This window comes from Sardina pilchardus, chromosome 5 (genome assembly GCF_963854185.1).
Source record: "Sardina pilchardus chromosome 5, fSarPil1.1, whole genome shotgun sequence".
Taxonomy (NCBI): Eukaryota; Metazoa; Chordata; class Actinopteri; order Clupeiformes; family Clupeidae; genus Sardina; species Sardina pilchardus.
In genome coordinates, this window is record NC_084998.1 from 12806833 (window position 1) to 12824324 (window position 17492).

At 42.2% G+C, this 17492-nt stretch overlaps 1 protein-coding gene across 1 annotated transcript in view; it reads left to right on the top strand.

Annotated features, from left to right (window-relative positions):
* The window catches only part of LOC134079785 (membrane-associated phosphatidylinositol transfer protein 3-like), a 70711-nt gene that overhangs the window by 20165 nt on the left and 33054 nt on the right, over positions 1-17492 (top strand). Inside the window, exons 4-6 of the mRNA XM_062535860.1 lie at positions 6522-6734; positions 16489-16556; positions 16834-17051. Coding sequence (XP_062391844.1) covers positions 6522-6734; positions 16489-16556; positions 16834-17051 — 499 coding nt within the window. The remainder of the gene's footprint in view (positions 1-6521; positions 6735-16488; positions 16557-16833; positions 17052-17492) is intronic.

Here is a 17492-nt window from a genome sequence, read left to right on the forward strand (position 1 = left end):
CATTTGGAGTTGAGTGGTACCCACTTTGTATGACATAAAAAAAAATCGCCCTTAGGGTTTAACTTAACCAAAAAGTGTAGGCCTCAACAGCTTTTTTGTTTTTTGTTTTTCCCAGAGATACAGCCTTTTTAAAGTGTACTTCCTGTTTTAAACCAACTTCCGGTTATCACAGGAAGTCATGGATGGTCTCAAAAAGCCGCTTTGAAGAGATGAACAACATGTATGAGTTTCAAGTCTCACATTTTCTATCAAGAGATATGAAAAAGTTGGAGACCACCGGATCGGTGGTTGGTGGTTTTTAGCCCCCTCAGTTAACACAGTGGGTTCAAAGGCCATCGTAACAGGGGTTATACATTTCACAGTGTTCTCCCTCAGTATCTCATCTGTCTTATATTACATTTTTAGCCTTGTGTAACTTGATCCACTTGGCCATTTTAAGCCCCTCAATTTAGTCGCCTTTTTCATTTTTGACAACTTTTGGACATATTCTAAGGGATCAATAAAGAGTAAAAATGGGATATAAAATTGTTATCCTGTTTACAGGATGGCAATCTGATCCCTCAAACATAAAAAATGGGGTTAAACCCCATAATGTCCTTCTAGGAGGATCATAAAAATCAAACCAACACCTCCTTCAGCCAAGACAATTGTTCATTTTCTCTAACTTCAGACATGTACTGAGGGGATATTAAAATGGACAGGTCGGATCTACCACATTCACATGGTCTACAAAGTGGCATACTATTGCAGGAAAAAAGAAATGTTGGATTTGCATTTCATCTTGTCCTTGAAAAAAGGCAATGAAATTGGCATTTTTCGGAAAAAACATCATTTTGGCCATCTTTGAAGGCCCATAGCCTCGAAATACGAAAACTTACCATCTCAATTTTTTTTCAACATGTTCTCTTACTCATGGACTATATATATGTAAAGTTTTAAAAATGTGAGTGCTATCCATTCATGACCATAAGAGAACAAAAACAGGTTTTTTGTTTTTCATTGCTTTAAAAAAAATATGGGTTTGTTTCGATGAATAAGTCTTCAATGGTGGGAAGGACTATAATTCCTTTGTGATATTGGACAACTAAACGGGGTACTGCCCCAGTGTTCAAATTTTTAGAAAATAATATGGTAGGCTTAAGACAGGAGAGGGGTTTAAAAAAAAGTGGTGCTCATTAAATACAGGCATTTTCAGCCTTTTTTTAGGACACGTCTATCCACATTTGAAGAGCCATATCTCAGAAACTAAACAAGATACCAAGCTAAAATTTTGGTTTTCCTCTAATGAGACATGGAGGAACATTTTGACCAAAAATCAGGAAAAACTGAGGACCATGGTGTCGGACCTGTTCCAACTGATATGGAATTGCCCATACGGCGGCCATCTTGAATTTTTGGACAAAATTTAACATGCCCCAAGTCTTAATCTGTTTCAATAGGGGTTCTGACCAGGAATCCATTGAGAAAACTTTGACAGAAAACTAGGCCCAAAAAGTTGAGCAAATGACCTGTCTAGATTGCTTCATCTGCCCATGTCAACAATGTTGCAACTCAGCTGAAGATGTTAGCCCTGAACAGCAGCTTTCGTTTAATGTTTATTCCCCCACATTGCTGTCAACACATGCTCAGTAAATATCACAGAATGTCACTCATGTGTCATTCCATTTTGATTGTGTACTTTTAGCATATTGACCATCCACAGAAATCCAGTGAACAATTATATTTTGCTGTACAGAATATCATCATGTACCATATATTCAATGGCATCTCACAGTGTGAGTATACCTAGTTATCTCCCTCAACAATGGAATTCTCTTCTCTGATTGGCTGATGGGGTGGCCATTAACTTCGTATAACCTGCTACCTGTGAAGTAGTTCCCGTATCACACTTGAATATTAATTCGCCAAACTCGTTGCGAAGTTTAAATGAACTGTCACGTTGCATCCAAGCTGAAATACAGACGTGCAGAACCATAGTAACATTGTAGCATAATGACGGAGGTGGATTGTAGCTAGTTGGATGCCATGTAGGCTATAAAAGTATAGCGATCTTTCAAAGTTAAAGTTAATCAGAATCCTGGGATATGGCCGCTTGACAACGGGAGAGATAGAACTAACGACTGGCTTTTGGCCGTAGCAACCAGCCATTTAGAACTAACGACTGGCCTTTGGCCATAGCAACCATCCATTTTAGAACTAGTAACAGCAGTTTTGTCCTGCAAGTAGAAAGTTGATATGTGGCGGAAAGTAGTCCCACAGTCAAGGCAGTTTTAGCGATGTTAACGGACGCAACGGTGGAATAAAACTATGATCTAAATATACAGGTTGTGAATACAAACGGGAGATAAGCGGGATAACGGCCTTCGAGGTCGACCGGTTCGATGGAAATAATGGCACGGCGGAGGTAACTCCGTCTCCGTGCTTCGCACGTCGCCGGAGTTCTAGACCTCCACCTAGCCATTATTTCCATCGAACCGGTCACCTCGTCGGCCGTTATCCCTTACATATAGCTATAGATGTTGTGATATATTGCAATTAATTTTTTACCAAATCTGTAAAAACAGAACTGGAAACCCAATTAGGTTTGTACCACCTGGGCAGTATAATATGTAAATCACACTACAGTATATTGATAATTCAGCACCCAAATAATAATAATAATAAATATTGCAATAGTCAGCTCTATAGACATTTTTGCACAGCCGCTTTAAGTAAGGGATAATGGACTCAACGCCGTTAGTTTCACAGAAATAAATGCACTGTCGAGGAGGTAAAATGGCATTACACCTCGAGTGCATTTATTTCTGTGGACCGAATGCCGTGGAGTCCATTATCCTGATTATTCCACTGTTGCCACTTGCGTTTCTTTCATTTCCTGTTACAATTTGAATGTTATAATCGCTAAAATTATCCTGTTCGTAGAACTACATCTTTCTGCCACGCATCAAATAATTTTTCAACTTGCAGGACAGACTGCCTTTACTAGTTCTTAATGGAGGGTTCCTATGGCCAAAGGCCAGTTCTATCTCTTCCATTTTACTTAGCCTGCTGCCATCCAACTAGCTAAAAGCCACCTCTGTCATATGCCACAATGTTGCTCTGTTCTGAACATCTGCATTTTACAACTTGGATGCAACGTGACAGCTCAATTAAACTTCACAACGAGTTTGCCAATTTAATATACAAGTGTGATATGGCCAAAAAATTGGATCTACTTCATAGATGTGCAAATAGGACAAAGGGAAATTCGACCAAGCAGTGGAATAAGAAAAATATCGATGTGTGGCGGAAGTGGCGATACGATATAATATATTTCGTATATGTGTATTCGTATTCGTATATATATGTATATATTTCGATATCGAAATCACAGCCCTAGTTGCTTGGGCTATTGTTTGGGGACTTCTCACAGCACTTTTCAGTTGGCTTAGATGACAAGTGTGATGCCTCTCAGGTCCGCCAGTTATCCACTGAGCAACACAATCACATCTGCTCTAAGCCATGTGGGCCATGTTGGAATCTGAACAGAAATGAAAGCCCATACCCAGAGGGAGGACACACACACACACACACACACACACACACACACACACACACACTTGAAACGTGATCTCATCTGCCTCTAGAAGTAACAACCTTTACATGTATAAACTAAACTGCCATATGAGAGGAGTGTTCAAGAAGGATAATTAATTCTGCAGGTCAAAAGGGATGCAGGAAAAGGAGGAAGGGAGAATGTGGATACATTTGGTCGAACCGTGAAAAGAATATTCTGTGCCTTGATTGAATTATGTACCATTAGTCATGTTTTGATTTAGATGTTCACTGTTAAAAAGGTATGACCTCAATTATATGATCAAAAACCACCTCACTCTCGTAGAGAAAAGCTCATTCTCGTTCCTATTAGCATACATTATCAGCAGTACAGTCACACTAACCTCTGACACACACCTTTTTAAGCCATTAAAAAAAACGAGCCAATTATGTAATTACTCTGACTAATTTCACTAGATTTAGGCTCCTCTCACGCCTCACTCTTTCCCCTGTTCTGATTCCACTGCCTCTACACAGTCTATGCAGGCTCATGCACACACACACACACACACACACACACACACACACACACTTTCTCTCACTCTGTTTGTGTGTGTCCACGTGTGTGTCCCTCCTCTCTATCTCCCTCTCTTCCGCCGCTGCTTTTACACATTCTATGCAGGCTCAGGTGTTGTATGCACACACACACACAGAGAGAGAGAGAGAGAGAGAGACAGACAGACACACACACACACATTCAGCAGCAGATTAGCTTCTTGTTTTGAAAATGAACCGTGCCAGTGATGGAGGAGCCAGTCTAACCCAGTCCAGTAGGGGAGGGCAGCGCAGTTAGAGATGTGTGTGTGTGTGTGTGTGTGTGTGTGTGTGTGTGTGTGTTGGGGGGGGGGGGGGGGGGGGTTAGCGGGCAGGGTGCGTCACTCTAACGTCATGTCTGCTTGCTCAGAGTGTGATTAATGGGGTGTCTGCCACCCCCCGACACCCCCCTTCGCTCTCTCTCCTACCTTTTGCCAGAACCATGTCTGAATCGCGGCAGTCCAACATATTAACTTTACCTGAACTTCCTCTAAATATTGACTGAGACAGCTCCTGCCAGTGTAGTTGCTGGTGGGCATACAGAATTGCAAATAGGAGAGCATGTATAATTGTTTGAATTTCACTGAGACTAGATGTGTCATGTATTTCAATGTCTGTCTTCTGTGTGTTTCTATACATGTGTGTGTGTGTGTGTGTGTGTGTGTGTGTGTGTGTGTGTGTGTGTGTGTGTGTGTGTGTGTGTTTGTGTGTTTGTGTGTTTGTGTTTGTATGGGTGTGTGTGTGGCAGTGGCGGCTGGTGGTTATAAAAATAAGGGAGGAAGGAAGGTGCACTTGATCGGTGTTAGTGGCAAATGTGAGGTTGTGATGGTATTGGTGGCATATGTGAACAATAGAGTATGTAGGCCGCCTACCCAGACATTTAAACCACCGTTATGCACTTGAGCAAGGCACTTAACCTCAAATTGCTCCAGGGACAATGATCTTTGTTATATAATTGACATATGTAAGTCACTTTGGATAAAAGTGTCTGCTAAATTAATAAATACAAATGTTAACACTTTGAGGCAGCTATACCTTGAGAAGTTTTTCATCTAACTAAAAACATCTATGCAAAAGTGGCACATATGGTTATATTCAAGAGATCCTCCAAAATAATTATATGAGAGTAAAGTGGATGTAATGAAATTACTTTTTATAATAATTCAGTGTAAACACAACTATTTCAAAAACAATTTTCAAAGGTTAAAGGTCAAAGGTATAAAAATACACTATAAATATATATCGAGCTAAGACTTTTGAAGTTTAAACCTTGAAAACAATGGTGTTGGCTCCATATAAGTAAAAAGAACATTTAAAAATGTTATGTAGTTTTACTACAAATTGGAAAAAAGTCAGACTAATGGGTCACTTAGTGCGTGTCTCTTTCAAATGCAAATTACTGTAAGTTGAATGGGCTTTTTGGATGGGCCTGCTGCAGGTGAGAGGACTGAAATCCTAGGGTTTTCTTTTATTGTTTTTACAAAGTGCCATTGATACATTCTCTTTTAACTAGTTGATTAAAGGTTTATGGTGTCACTTATATGTTTCTAGGACAAAAAAATAGCAAAGATTGACATGTGTGTTTGGAACAGTTTTTCAAATCCCCAGGGAGGGATTTAGACTCCAGAGGGTTAATCAATCTAGTTCTGGGAAGTCAGGAAAAATAAACGTTTTGGATATTGCCGAAATGAGATCGTTTTGCATGGTTTTAGACATGCCTGTAAATAGTGACGAATTGTTGTCTGAATCAGCCCCCTCGTCATGCCCCCTGAAAGACAGTTCTTGCATGCCCAGATAGGCAGTAGCATTAATCACACGCTTCACAGTCTCCCTGTTCTGGCGCACCTTTGCATTATGCTGTGCAGTCTGCAACCGCACACCTTCGTCCATAACCTGATCAATTGGCATTGTGCCCAGCAATGACAATCGGATTACAGCTTCAATGTGCTCATCACACAAATCGTGGCGTTTTGTTGCCCTATCCAAATTTCCAAATTGGCGTTTTGTTGCCCTATCCTGGCTATCCAAATATCCAAATTGTCAGTAAATCCCTGAACTGTCCACGTTCGTGACTTCCCCATTAGCAGGCAAGGCCAGCAGTATAGCCGACTGTTTTCTGTGCTACCAGTTAGCCACGAGTATTTGTCATACCATGTAGCATTCACTACACTAGATTTAGCATTACCATCTTTTTTTGGAATATGGATTTTTGGAACTGGTCTTCCTGCTGCTTTGATCCTAACCTTTGCACTGTAATTGAATGTGTAAAATGTTTGTTCAGTAAAAACATGGACAGCGTCCTCTGATGCCATTGTAGTCTTTATTTCACGAGCAATTAGCAATGTAAAACAAGCCTCCCGTTCAACACATTATTCTTCTCGTTGTGGACGCAGATCACGGTCTTGCACGGTGTAATCCAGAGGAGCTAGCTGCTTATTGGTTCACCGTTGGCGCTAAATTCCAGAGCCTCTGGCTACACCCGCCCACTCCAACGGAGGAGCTTCCTCCCTTGCCCATTGAAAACGACGGGGTTCACGAGCCGCGGGGGTCTGAGAAGTTTATAATGGACTTCAATGAGGGGTCTGAGGAGGAAGCTCCTCCGTACAGTAATTTTGAATTGCGATAGGGGGTGCTGTTGGCATTTGGCCTAGGAGAACGATTTTAGCTCATTCAACGTGTCCAAATAGTAATATTAAGAATAATTTATCAGATAAATTAAAAAAAATAAAAATAAAAAAAAATCCCTGAAGTTTTAGGGAGGTTGTTCCTCCCTTTCCTCAATGGAGGAGCCTCCTCTGGTGTGTGGGGGGGTGGGGGACAGGGTGCAGAATTGACCAAATGATTTATTCATGAGGCAGAAATTGCTAAGTGGTTTTGTCCTAGTGGCGTTATGCCCAGTAAGCTCTCCAATGAGTCTTTATTTATCACCCGGATTATGCTGTGATCTGCAGCTCATTTTTTTCAACAATAGTTTGATGTGAGAAGGCAGTTTGTTTGATGGATTTTGAATTTTATTTGCAGTGTATGAACAAATTCCAACACTTTGCAGAGTCACTCAGCGTCCATTAGATTGATGATTGTGCCCTGGTTTTCAGAACAAAGCATCAGATTTTCTTTTACTCAGCTGATAAAAGTCATTATGATGCATGTTAGGCTTAGACACTATCAGTTTTCCATAGCTTCAAATGTTCATGGCATTTCACTGGGGTAAATGGCACATGATGGTTGTTTGTGTTAATAAAATGTGAAAGCTGAGCTGCTGGTGGTGATAGAGGTCATTGTAAGAGGTCATGTGTGACACTGTGTTGTCCACAATGCTGTGTGTCTGATATGAAATATACAGAGCCCCAAGGGAACACTCCTGCCCATTTCTCCTCTATAAGAATACATACTCAAGTATTGTTTGCGTCCAAAACACGTCTCTGTGTGGACATGGCCTTAGATACATATGATACACGTACCATGCATTCCTTGCATACCTTGCTGGTGGACCCAATGACACTGCTACAGTGAAGTCCAACACTTCAGTGGTGCTGAGTGGAGATGATGGGTGGGGTGTGGCAGACTGGCAGTTGAACAAAATCATGTGATGAGCTTCTTTTGTAGGTGGAAGAAGTTATCTCAAGATAAAGTTACAGTAGCCTATAGAGTATGTGGCAATATTTTCATGATTATATATGTATACAGTAGGCTAATCACATTTAATTGATTATCTAGGAGACCAATAGAGCAGAAATGACTGAGTTTGAGATACACCCATCATGCCATGTAAACAGATACTCTTTACAGTGCTAGTGCACGTCTCAATAGACGTAAACAGCATAGCTTGAGGACTAAATCAGAAATGGAGTCGTTTTAATGTGTGTGGGATGCACAGTACTGCAGTCGCATTACCATCCATACAAACCATCGCTGCATCCCATGCATTTGCGTCTCTCTCCATCCTATTAATGCCACAGCTCATGTGTGCAGGGTGGCTCCTTCCATCGGCGTCCATATTGTGTGTGCCTCAGTGTGACAGCGAAAACGCCAGAGAGAAGGGAATCAGCCTAACCTGTGTCCTAATGTGGTTGGTTGTTTGGGCGAGTGGTACATGAATGTCATGACATTTCAGTCACTTTCCGCAAGTATATGCCAGAGAGTGTCGGTATCGCAAGTGTTCAATAAGCCAGTGATCTGCTTTCCAACTTCTTTCTGTTTGAAAGATGAGGCCAGTCTGAAGACTATGTTACTTAGCAACATTTGGTGCCTAAGATCAGCCATTTGCCGTGGCAACAAAGACAGCCAGGTGTCTGGCATATTGTCAGAACTGCTTCATAAATCTTAGCACTTAAGTCGTGAATTAGCAATGTAAAACTCCACAACCTGTGACTTCAGTTGAATTTATTAGCAGTAGGTTGCTTTGAACTCTGATATTATTACATTGGTGCCACGGTATAATTATGTACAGGTGGGAGGCAGTTCAGTCATCTACCTAGTGATATCATTTCATAATTATAACTTAAGAGTCAGTTCAGTGTCACAAATACGGTTGCAACCAACTACAGCATCTTTACACCTAGGCATCATAGCAAATATAATTTATGCTTAGACAGATTTCTTAAAGCAATTTGAGATGATCACACTTAATAGAATTTAATGTATTTTTTGACATGTAGCATAACAAACCAAAACACTCTTGTAGGTCATTCTGGAAGACCTCCACTCCAAGCCAAGCCAGGCCCAAGACGTGTGTTACAGGAATATCTCACCAAGATTGCAGCTTTCTTCATTCTAAATAGAGCGCTCTTAAATAGAGCCCAGGTTTGTTGTATTGTTTTGAGTTATAGTAAGATCACTGAGCTCCATCACCTCTTGTTAGTTTCTGTCAGACTGGCCTATTGCTCTTCATTATGCACTAGATCATCTCCACTTCATGCACTTATCACTTATACCTATTAACCTGCAAATCCAGTCTCAGTCCACCTAGTCAGACTCTTCATTTAGCCTCACCATCCTATCACTGTGCCATTAAAGCTTATGACTGTTTTCTGCATTGTTCTCTGGTGTGCGGAGTTGTTGAAGATAATTACCGTAATACTTACTTGACCTACTTGACCTACTTGAAGAATCGGAAGTCGAGCCACTTAAGCTTGAACTTCAATCACTAGTTATTTATTTCTATTGTTCATCTCAATCTCACGGCCCTTATTTGTGTGGATTGACAAGAAGTGCTTTTTTTTCTCCACAGCACTGTAAGCCCTATTACTTTGGTTATTTCGGTAGTTTTGTGAGTTGGCGTTGTATGGTTTTTACAGTGAAGTCATAAGGGCCTGGGTTGCACTGTGAGGCTGAAGAAAAACACTCTGATGTGTTTTACTGAATGCCACTCCACTTTGTCAGTCCCGTTTACATGGAGGGATGACTCTGACAAGACATGAGGCATGTCCTCCAGAATACTGAGAAGAAATTGCATTAGGTTATGTCATCTTGGTTTCTTTTCCTTTTTTAAAAAAAAAAAAAAAACTTTGGGGTCTGTCATCTTACATGTTAGTGCCCATCTCTCTCTCTCTCTCTCTATCTATCTCTCTCTCTCTCTGTCTATCTGTCTTTATTCCTTTATCTCCCCATCCATCTGAAGATGATGAATTTTCATGACAAGCGAATGGGAAAAAAAAGAAAAACAAACCGTGCTGAGGCCTTGTGTGATGTTAAATATGACATGAAAGGACATGACAGGGTTTGAGGTTCAGAGGCGCAGGCATAGAGGCCTCTCTCCTCCCTCTCCTCCTCCTCTCTTCTCCTCCTCTCTTCTCCTCCTCTCTTCTCCTCTCCTCTCCCCTCTCCTCTTGCCCTGTTCTGTTTTGTGTTGTGTTCATTTGTACACATTTATTTATTTATTCATGGATTTCACCCATGATTCCCTGCTCACCCTGGCCCTCCTACACTCTCTCTTCCTCTGGCTTGCTCTGCCACACTCACTCACTCTTTCTCTCTTTCTTTGGGACTCTCTCTTTCAATCTGTCTGTAAGTAATGAGGGCACAGACACACGGACACACAGACACACAGACACACACACACACACACGGCATGCATAAACTCTCTCTCACATTCCCTCTCTTACCCTCACTCTTACACACACACACACACACACACACACACACACAAAGATAGATAGAGAGAGAGATATTCTTATTTTATGTTTGTTTAAAACAGTGGGGAAATAAGAAAACATTCAGCCTTGAATGACCTGCAGGCTCCCATAGCCCTCCAATATCAGATCTCCCACCATCTGCAAACCCCGATAAGCACTCCCTGAAGCAGCTCTGCTGTGCTGGGCATTATCCAGCCCCAGCCTCTTTAACCCTTAACCTTTCTCTTAGGCAGCTGGCCCACATGTCATTCACAGAGCTTCGAGGGGTTAGTTGGACACAGTAGCCGCTGGACATTTGTTTAGTTTTGGACTACAGTCGGCAACATTTCCTTGTTTCTGTAAATCATGCTGCAGGAAAGGTCAGAGAAGATCTAATCTTAGCTAATCTCTACCAAAACTATTCAATCTTTTGAAAGCAGGACGTTTGTGAAGGACGAAAATCTAACTCTAGTATTGTTGCATTGTACATACTGTGGATGTCATGTTGGAGCAAACCAGTGCGAGAAAAGGATCATGAAACAATTTTCTATCCAGCAGTAGCTGTATTAATGAAAGAGCCCCAGAAGTCTGAATGACTCATCTAATGTGGTTATAACAAACTGAATGCAAAGGCCATTATCTTGCAATTAAAGTTCTATTGCCTTGTCGTCATTACATGTGCGTGTTATGTCCTTAGGCTCTGATTTCAATCCGCATCTAATTTTCACCAGGATGGCAATACTTAATTGCAATGTTCCTGGGCGCAATCAAGTACACATTGGTTGAGCAATTAGTTGTACTTTTTTAACATTTAGAGAAACATGATGGAGGTTTACTTTACATGACAGTTTCAATGTAATCAATGTTTTGAAGAAGTTGGGTAATTTAGCAAAATTAGAAAAAAAAATGTTCACTTTCCCCTCCATCATGTGTGCTGATCCACCCATGTTTGAGTGTACGATCATGTGCATAGTTGTGTTACTTGAGTTTCATTCTCATTCCCACTGTCTGTAGGTTATATTTCTTCTAATTCACACTCACTTACACACTCCTCACCTGACCTGACTCCCCTGATTCTTACTATGATCTTTGACAGTGAACATGGTGGAGATCTTTATCAGACAGCATCACCCAACGCTGAGTCATGGTGTGTCATCATATCATTGGGATCTACAGCTTCCACTCAGCCCTTTAGATGGTTTGGTGTTGCTCTTTGGCACCATGCCAACCAATAATGAAGCAAAGTAATAACGGACAAGCTGCATGTTTCGGAAAAGGGATGAGTGCCTAAAGAACATGACTCATGGATATGGTAATAAAGCAGGGTGTAACATACAGCCATGAGGGAGGCTTACAATGAATCATACACTCTTAAGTAGGGTTCAGACCAAAGATTCCCGACGAGACGAGACGAGACGAGCCGCGACATTCTAAAACCTTGCGACTGCGACTCAACGTGTTTAATGCTCTGCAACGGCTTGCGACGGCTTGCAACTACGTGCAACTTCTAATTCACACCGCTGCAACTCAGTCTCGTCGCGTTGGGAATCTTTGGTGTGAATTGGGCTTTAGAACCAATGTGTTGAAAACAACACAAATGACTGAAGAGTTTATTCACTACTGCCACAGCCTGATCAGATTGTAGCAATACGTATCATTGGTACTCAACTGTAAATTGATTTAAACTGTAAATGTACTGTATGTCTGTCTGTAATGTCTTTTTTCTCATGTGTAATAAAATGAGAATGCTCGTCTTCAATTGGTTGTCAATTGAAGGTCATGATAGTCTCAATGAGACGTGGTCTGGGAACCAAACGTTCATTTCCTCGTATTTGAAGAAATGCCCAGATCCATTTATGGGCTCCACAGATGTCTTTCAAATGCATCTGTGCATACTGTAGCTCATCATCGTCTTGCTTTCCCCCCTGTTCTGTGATTGGTCCCCTATCTGAGGTAAAAATTTGGGCGGTAGTTTCCAAGCTGCCTTGGCAGCATGAATCAAATTGCGCACAAGGCAGCTTGGGAACACCCAGGCTAGATAGAGCATTGATGATAAAGCACAGGGAAGGTGTTATCTCCCCCAGTTTCAGTGACAGGATGAATGTAAGATATTATGATACTCAAATCTTTTACTGTAAATTTCCAGCTGAGGATATCTGGGCCTCCTGGGCAACCTGTCTCTCAAGATATGTTAAAGGACTCAACGACTGCATGAACAAACTGGATGTCTTGAGTCTGTTCATTGTTGCCTTGTTAACCACAGGGCTATTTTGGTCCCTTCAATTTAAGGTTTTTCTCTCTGCCTGCCCTTGTCCAGCTTGTCCTCGCCAAACTCTTGAACTCGTTTTTATTCTGTCAGCCATTTAATAGCATCCGTGTGAATTCCCCTCTGGGCTTTTATACAATTCACATTCCTGTGTCTTTCTCTGAGATGAGGTCTAGATATAACACATGGACAGTTGTTACGTAAGTAGTTACAGTGTGTAGAACCAACAGAGACTTGAGAGATAAAGTCTGCTTCATTTGCCATATTGTAAGATAGAGGTAGATCTGAGAGCCCCTGTGGCTTTGTGAGTGACCCAGAGCATGACTTGGTCCTAAAAGACCTAGAACACAATGTTCCCAAAACTAAGTAAACACTTATTTACTCAAGACTCTTATGGAGAGGGAGCCAGGAGAGACAGACATGGAAGGAAAGAGGGGAGACTAACTCACACTAAGCTGATAGCCTGTTGCTGAAGTGTCCTGAAATGAAACAATCTGCGTGCATGTGTGCGTGCGGTTGTATGTGTGTGTGTGTGTGTGTGTGCGTGCGTGCGCGCGGTTGTGTGTGCGCTTGCGGTTGTGTGTGTGTGTGCGTGCGTGCGTGCATATGCGTTTGTATGTCTATCTGTGTGTGTGTCTGTGTTTGTGTGTGTGGGTGTGTGTGTGTGGGTGTGTGCGTGCGTGCGTCTGTGCATCTGTGTGTGTCACATTTGGACGTGTTTTGCTCTCCAAGCCCTGAAAGAAACAAAGGCTGTAAGGACACAGACGACGGGAGAGCTCCCTGAAGTCTCAGACGCATGATGTTAAAAGGTACCTGGAGGCGCATCCTTACAAAGACAAGCCACCCAAGCCCACTTTAAAGAGAACATGTTTTGTGTCCTTAACTATAAAAGAGCCAGGAACTGTAGAGAAAAAGGCACAAGCCTAAGTTGTTCTTGCCAGGTCACATTTCACAATCAAGGATGGAATCGCACTTTCAAACATAAAACAGAAATGATCAGTGTCAAATTATTTGTGTCAAATAAAGGTAAAATCCTACTTTCAAGTGGCAAATTAGTTTGTTAGTTGCAGTACATTGGCTCTCTGCCATGATCACTGTCATTTGCTAAGCAACTAAGAGTGGTCATGCTGAGATGTGACATTTGATTCATGTAAAACTGTGTCAAACTGTCTGAAACAATATATTAGTCAATGTGTGTGTGTGTGTGTGTGTGTGTGTGTGTGTGTGTGTGTGTGTGTGTGTGTGTGTGTGTGTGTGTATGTGTGTGTGTTTCTATTTCCACATGCCTTAAAAAAAATCCTTTTGAAAAAGGTTAAGGTGGCTCGTCTTGTCTTTCTCTTTTCCAGTCTCTCTCTTTTCCACTTGACCTGTGAAATAATATTATTAATCAACCAATCAGCAGTTATGATGCAGTGGCACAGTGCAACATTGGCAGCTGCCATTGGTTGTAAATGCTCTGTATCTCGTTTGTGTTAGAAACCCTCAGACCATTGGCACCACTGTCTTGTTCATGTCGTTGTCTTGTAGTAGTTATACTGTAATGAATTGCCCTGAAGGCATAGAGAGCAGCAATAACAGCTCTCTCTGATGCAGCAGCAGAGCCCTTTAACTTTGCTTTTTTGAAGAAGTTTCTTTTGGAGTGGCGTTTGGAAAGCATGCAGGTCACGTCCAGTGCTTCAGAGATAGACTGAGCTGTCTGTGAGAATGTGCTGTGCCTCTCCTTAAACGTGGCCTTTGCACATCTCCGTCTGTGGGCCTCTCGCGGCTCCTTCCTTTGGCCAGGCCTCCAGTATGCTCTGGTCTGGTCAGGCATACAGTATCATTCAGAGCATTTGTGATGATTTTCTGTCATCTGTGCTGGTGTGGCCTTTCAAGAGCCCCCTGGAAAGATAAGCAGTGCAAGTGAGTCACCAACTTATTGCCAATTTCAAAGGCGATGGTAAAGAAATATTTCATTGGGAGTAAGAATAAGTTCATGCCTGTCTCTTTGGTGTGAGTTTACTTTTTCAAAACAAATGCGTATCTGAAAGACATGCAACTGTGTGTGTTTGTGTGTGTGTGTGTGTGTGTTTGTGTGTGTGTGTTTGTGTGTGTGTGTGTGTGTGTGTGTGTGTGTGTGTGTGTGTATGTGTGTGTGTGTGTGTGTGTGTGTGTATGTGCAGGTGTATGTGTATTGCATTTAATTATGGTACTAACTTCAAAATTAACACCAACGCTGCTATGTACATTTAATGAAGAGCACAATTGAAGTGCTTTCTTTGATTATCAAAGTGCATGGGCTAATGTTGTATGCTGTACTGTATGCTGTATTTTAAGTGGGGATTGTTTTGAAAGCTTGTCTACAAAGGAAGCACATGCAAACGCAACAACTCCCTGCCCCCATGAAGAGAGAGAGAGAGAGAGAGAGAGAGAGAGAGAGAGAGACAGAAGAAGAGAGACAGAGGGAGAGAGGCCTTTGGTCGAATTTAATTATTTTAGCCTTTGGATGAAATGTAGCACGACTGACTGGTTGGGTGACAGACTGCCCTGCTCATGTTTGATCTAGATAAACTCTGGCAGGTGGCATTCGTCCGGGTTCTCTCTGTCCTAGTCTGTGTGAGAGTTCCAGCTCCTGTGGCATAGGCAAACACACACACACACACACACACACATACACATGTGCATGCACACACACGCACACACGCACACACACACACACACACACACACACACACACACATACACATGTGCACGCACACAGACACACACACACACACACAAACGCAAACAAACAGAAAAGTAGAGTGAGAGAGAGAGAACACACACATTGTCATAATACTGGCACACACTCTTTTTTCACAAGCCGGAGTCTATTCAGCTCCACGTTATTTGGGTCATAAGAGAGATGTGTGGAGTGGAGGCATTTCATTAGATTGTGGTCAGAGGAAAGAGACTGGCCAGCCTCCGAGGTACTGTGCAGCTTTGTGAAGGGTCATTCATTTGACTGAAGCTGGGTGTTGCGTCAACAAGAGATCATTTTCAGAGTGGCTCAATTAGTGGTCTGTTAAAAAGTAGGTTGATAAAGATCTGAACCGAAACATTATTGAACAAAAAGCCACTGCATAGTTACCGTAATTTCCTGACTATTTGCCGCGGCTTATACATTGATTTTGCTAAATTTCTTCCGATATGAGGTTAATACAGGGGGGCAGTTAATATGGGGTTAATATGGTTTTGTTTCTTTTAACTTGCATAAAACACTGTCCTGCGGCTTATACACAATGCGGCTTATATGCGGGAAATTACTGTACGTATTTCAACACTTTTGGAAAAGTCCATGTGTCAATTTATTTATGTGTCCTGTATACCCCATGGTGGTTCTATCACATGAACTAGTTAAAAGTAGGACAGTCATGTTCCGCAGGCATGCCCAGCATGAGCTACCCAGATCAGTGCCCGTGCTCTCCCTGTGAGCATGCATGCGATGTGACCCCATTTGAGGGTGCCCAATTGAGGGCGAGTGTGCAGCGATGGTCTCAACATCTTTTAATGAGATAGAAATGACCCGAGCCTTTATGGGCGTAGCGGGCAGCATCGTCATATCTGGGTCCCCGATGTGGCCGGAGGGAGGGGAGAGTGGAAATATGTGCTCTGCTCGAAGGTGGAGATACTGAGTACATTAAAAAGAGGGGGAAATTGCTGGGCAATTGCTATTGATTGGTGAGGAATGATTTGTTTTCGGTCATTTATACTTTTCTGGCGAGAGAGAGGTAGGGCAGATAATTTAAGAACATTATTATAACTCAAAATAAGATTTGTGAATGTGCATCCAGGACATTGATCTTTTCAGTATTTACTTTTTGTATACAGTACATTTATTTATCTGATGTCCATTTTGTCGCTGATAAAAACTTTTGTTTCTTTCCTCCCTCATTTCTTTCTTCCTTTTTTTCTTTCGTTCCTTCCTTCCTTCCTTCCTTCCTTTCCTCCTGCCTCTCTCAGAGAGCTTGTACAGGCTGCACCCTCGCTGTGCCCCGCAGAGTAGTGTTGATGGGCTGGAGGATGTGGAGGTACAGTACAGTATGCACTCTTGAGTCCGTCCCTCACAACTGACCATCTACATTTGAAACGTCTCTCCATTTTGTGTCGGCAGATATATCTGATGCTATCTCTGGACCCCCCCCCCCCCTCTAATTTCGCCATGTTTTATCATTTCATCTGTGTAACTTGTACTTCATTTCAACTCATCAATCACAATGGAACTGGAGCTTATTGTGTGCTTTTTAATCATCACATCAAATAAATGCTCCCTTGCTCCCCTCTTTCTTGTCTTCCTAACTCCCTTAGAGAAAGTGCCGCACTCAGCTTCTGATCCTGGTGATCCATGGCGGTCACATCCTGGACTCTGGCGGCGACACCGGGGGCAAGTCGGATGACACGGCCACTCTGGCGTCTGTCCTGGAGAGGCTGGCACATGCCCACTTTCAGGCGGCAGCGGATGGCATGGTGGTGCGGCTGGTACCCTGCCCACCAGTGTGCTCAGAGGCCTTCGCCCTGGTGTCCCAGTGAGTGCCCAGGTCCACATATGCTATAGGACAACAGCTGCATGAAAGCAACTGTACACGCCTCTGTGTGATTCACTCTCTACACACCAAATTACCGTTCTTTTTTTTCTGTTTTCGTGAATAGTTTTCTCAACATTTTCTGGAAAAAAAATATGCATGTAAAATATTTACCCTCACAAGATGAGACGGGTAACGTGTCAGAGTTAGCTATTTCATATTGTCTTTGGGATGGAAATACTGCCCTGCAAAGCCAAAGTACAGTATTTGAAATACCAAAATGAAAAAAAACAGAATAAGTCACAGACTATTTATTCATACGAGGCTAAAAGATTTGCTAGCAGTATTTAAAACCTAACAATGGTTTGACACAGACAGCAGAAAACTGACAGAAACAGAACTTCCAAGCAAGCCTCTAATCTTTCTCTCACAGACATACTCTCT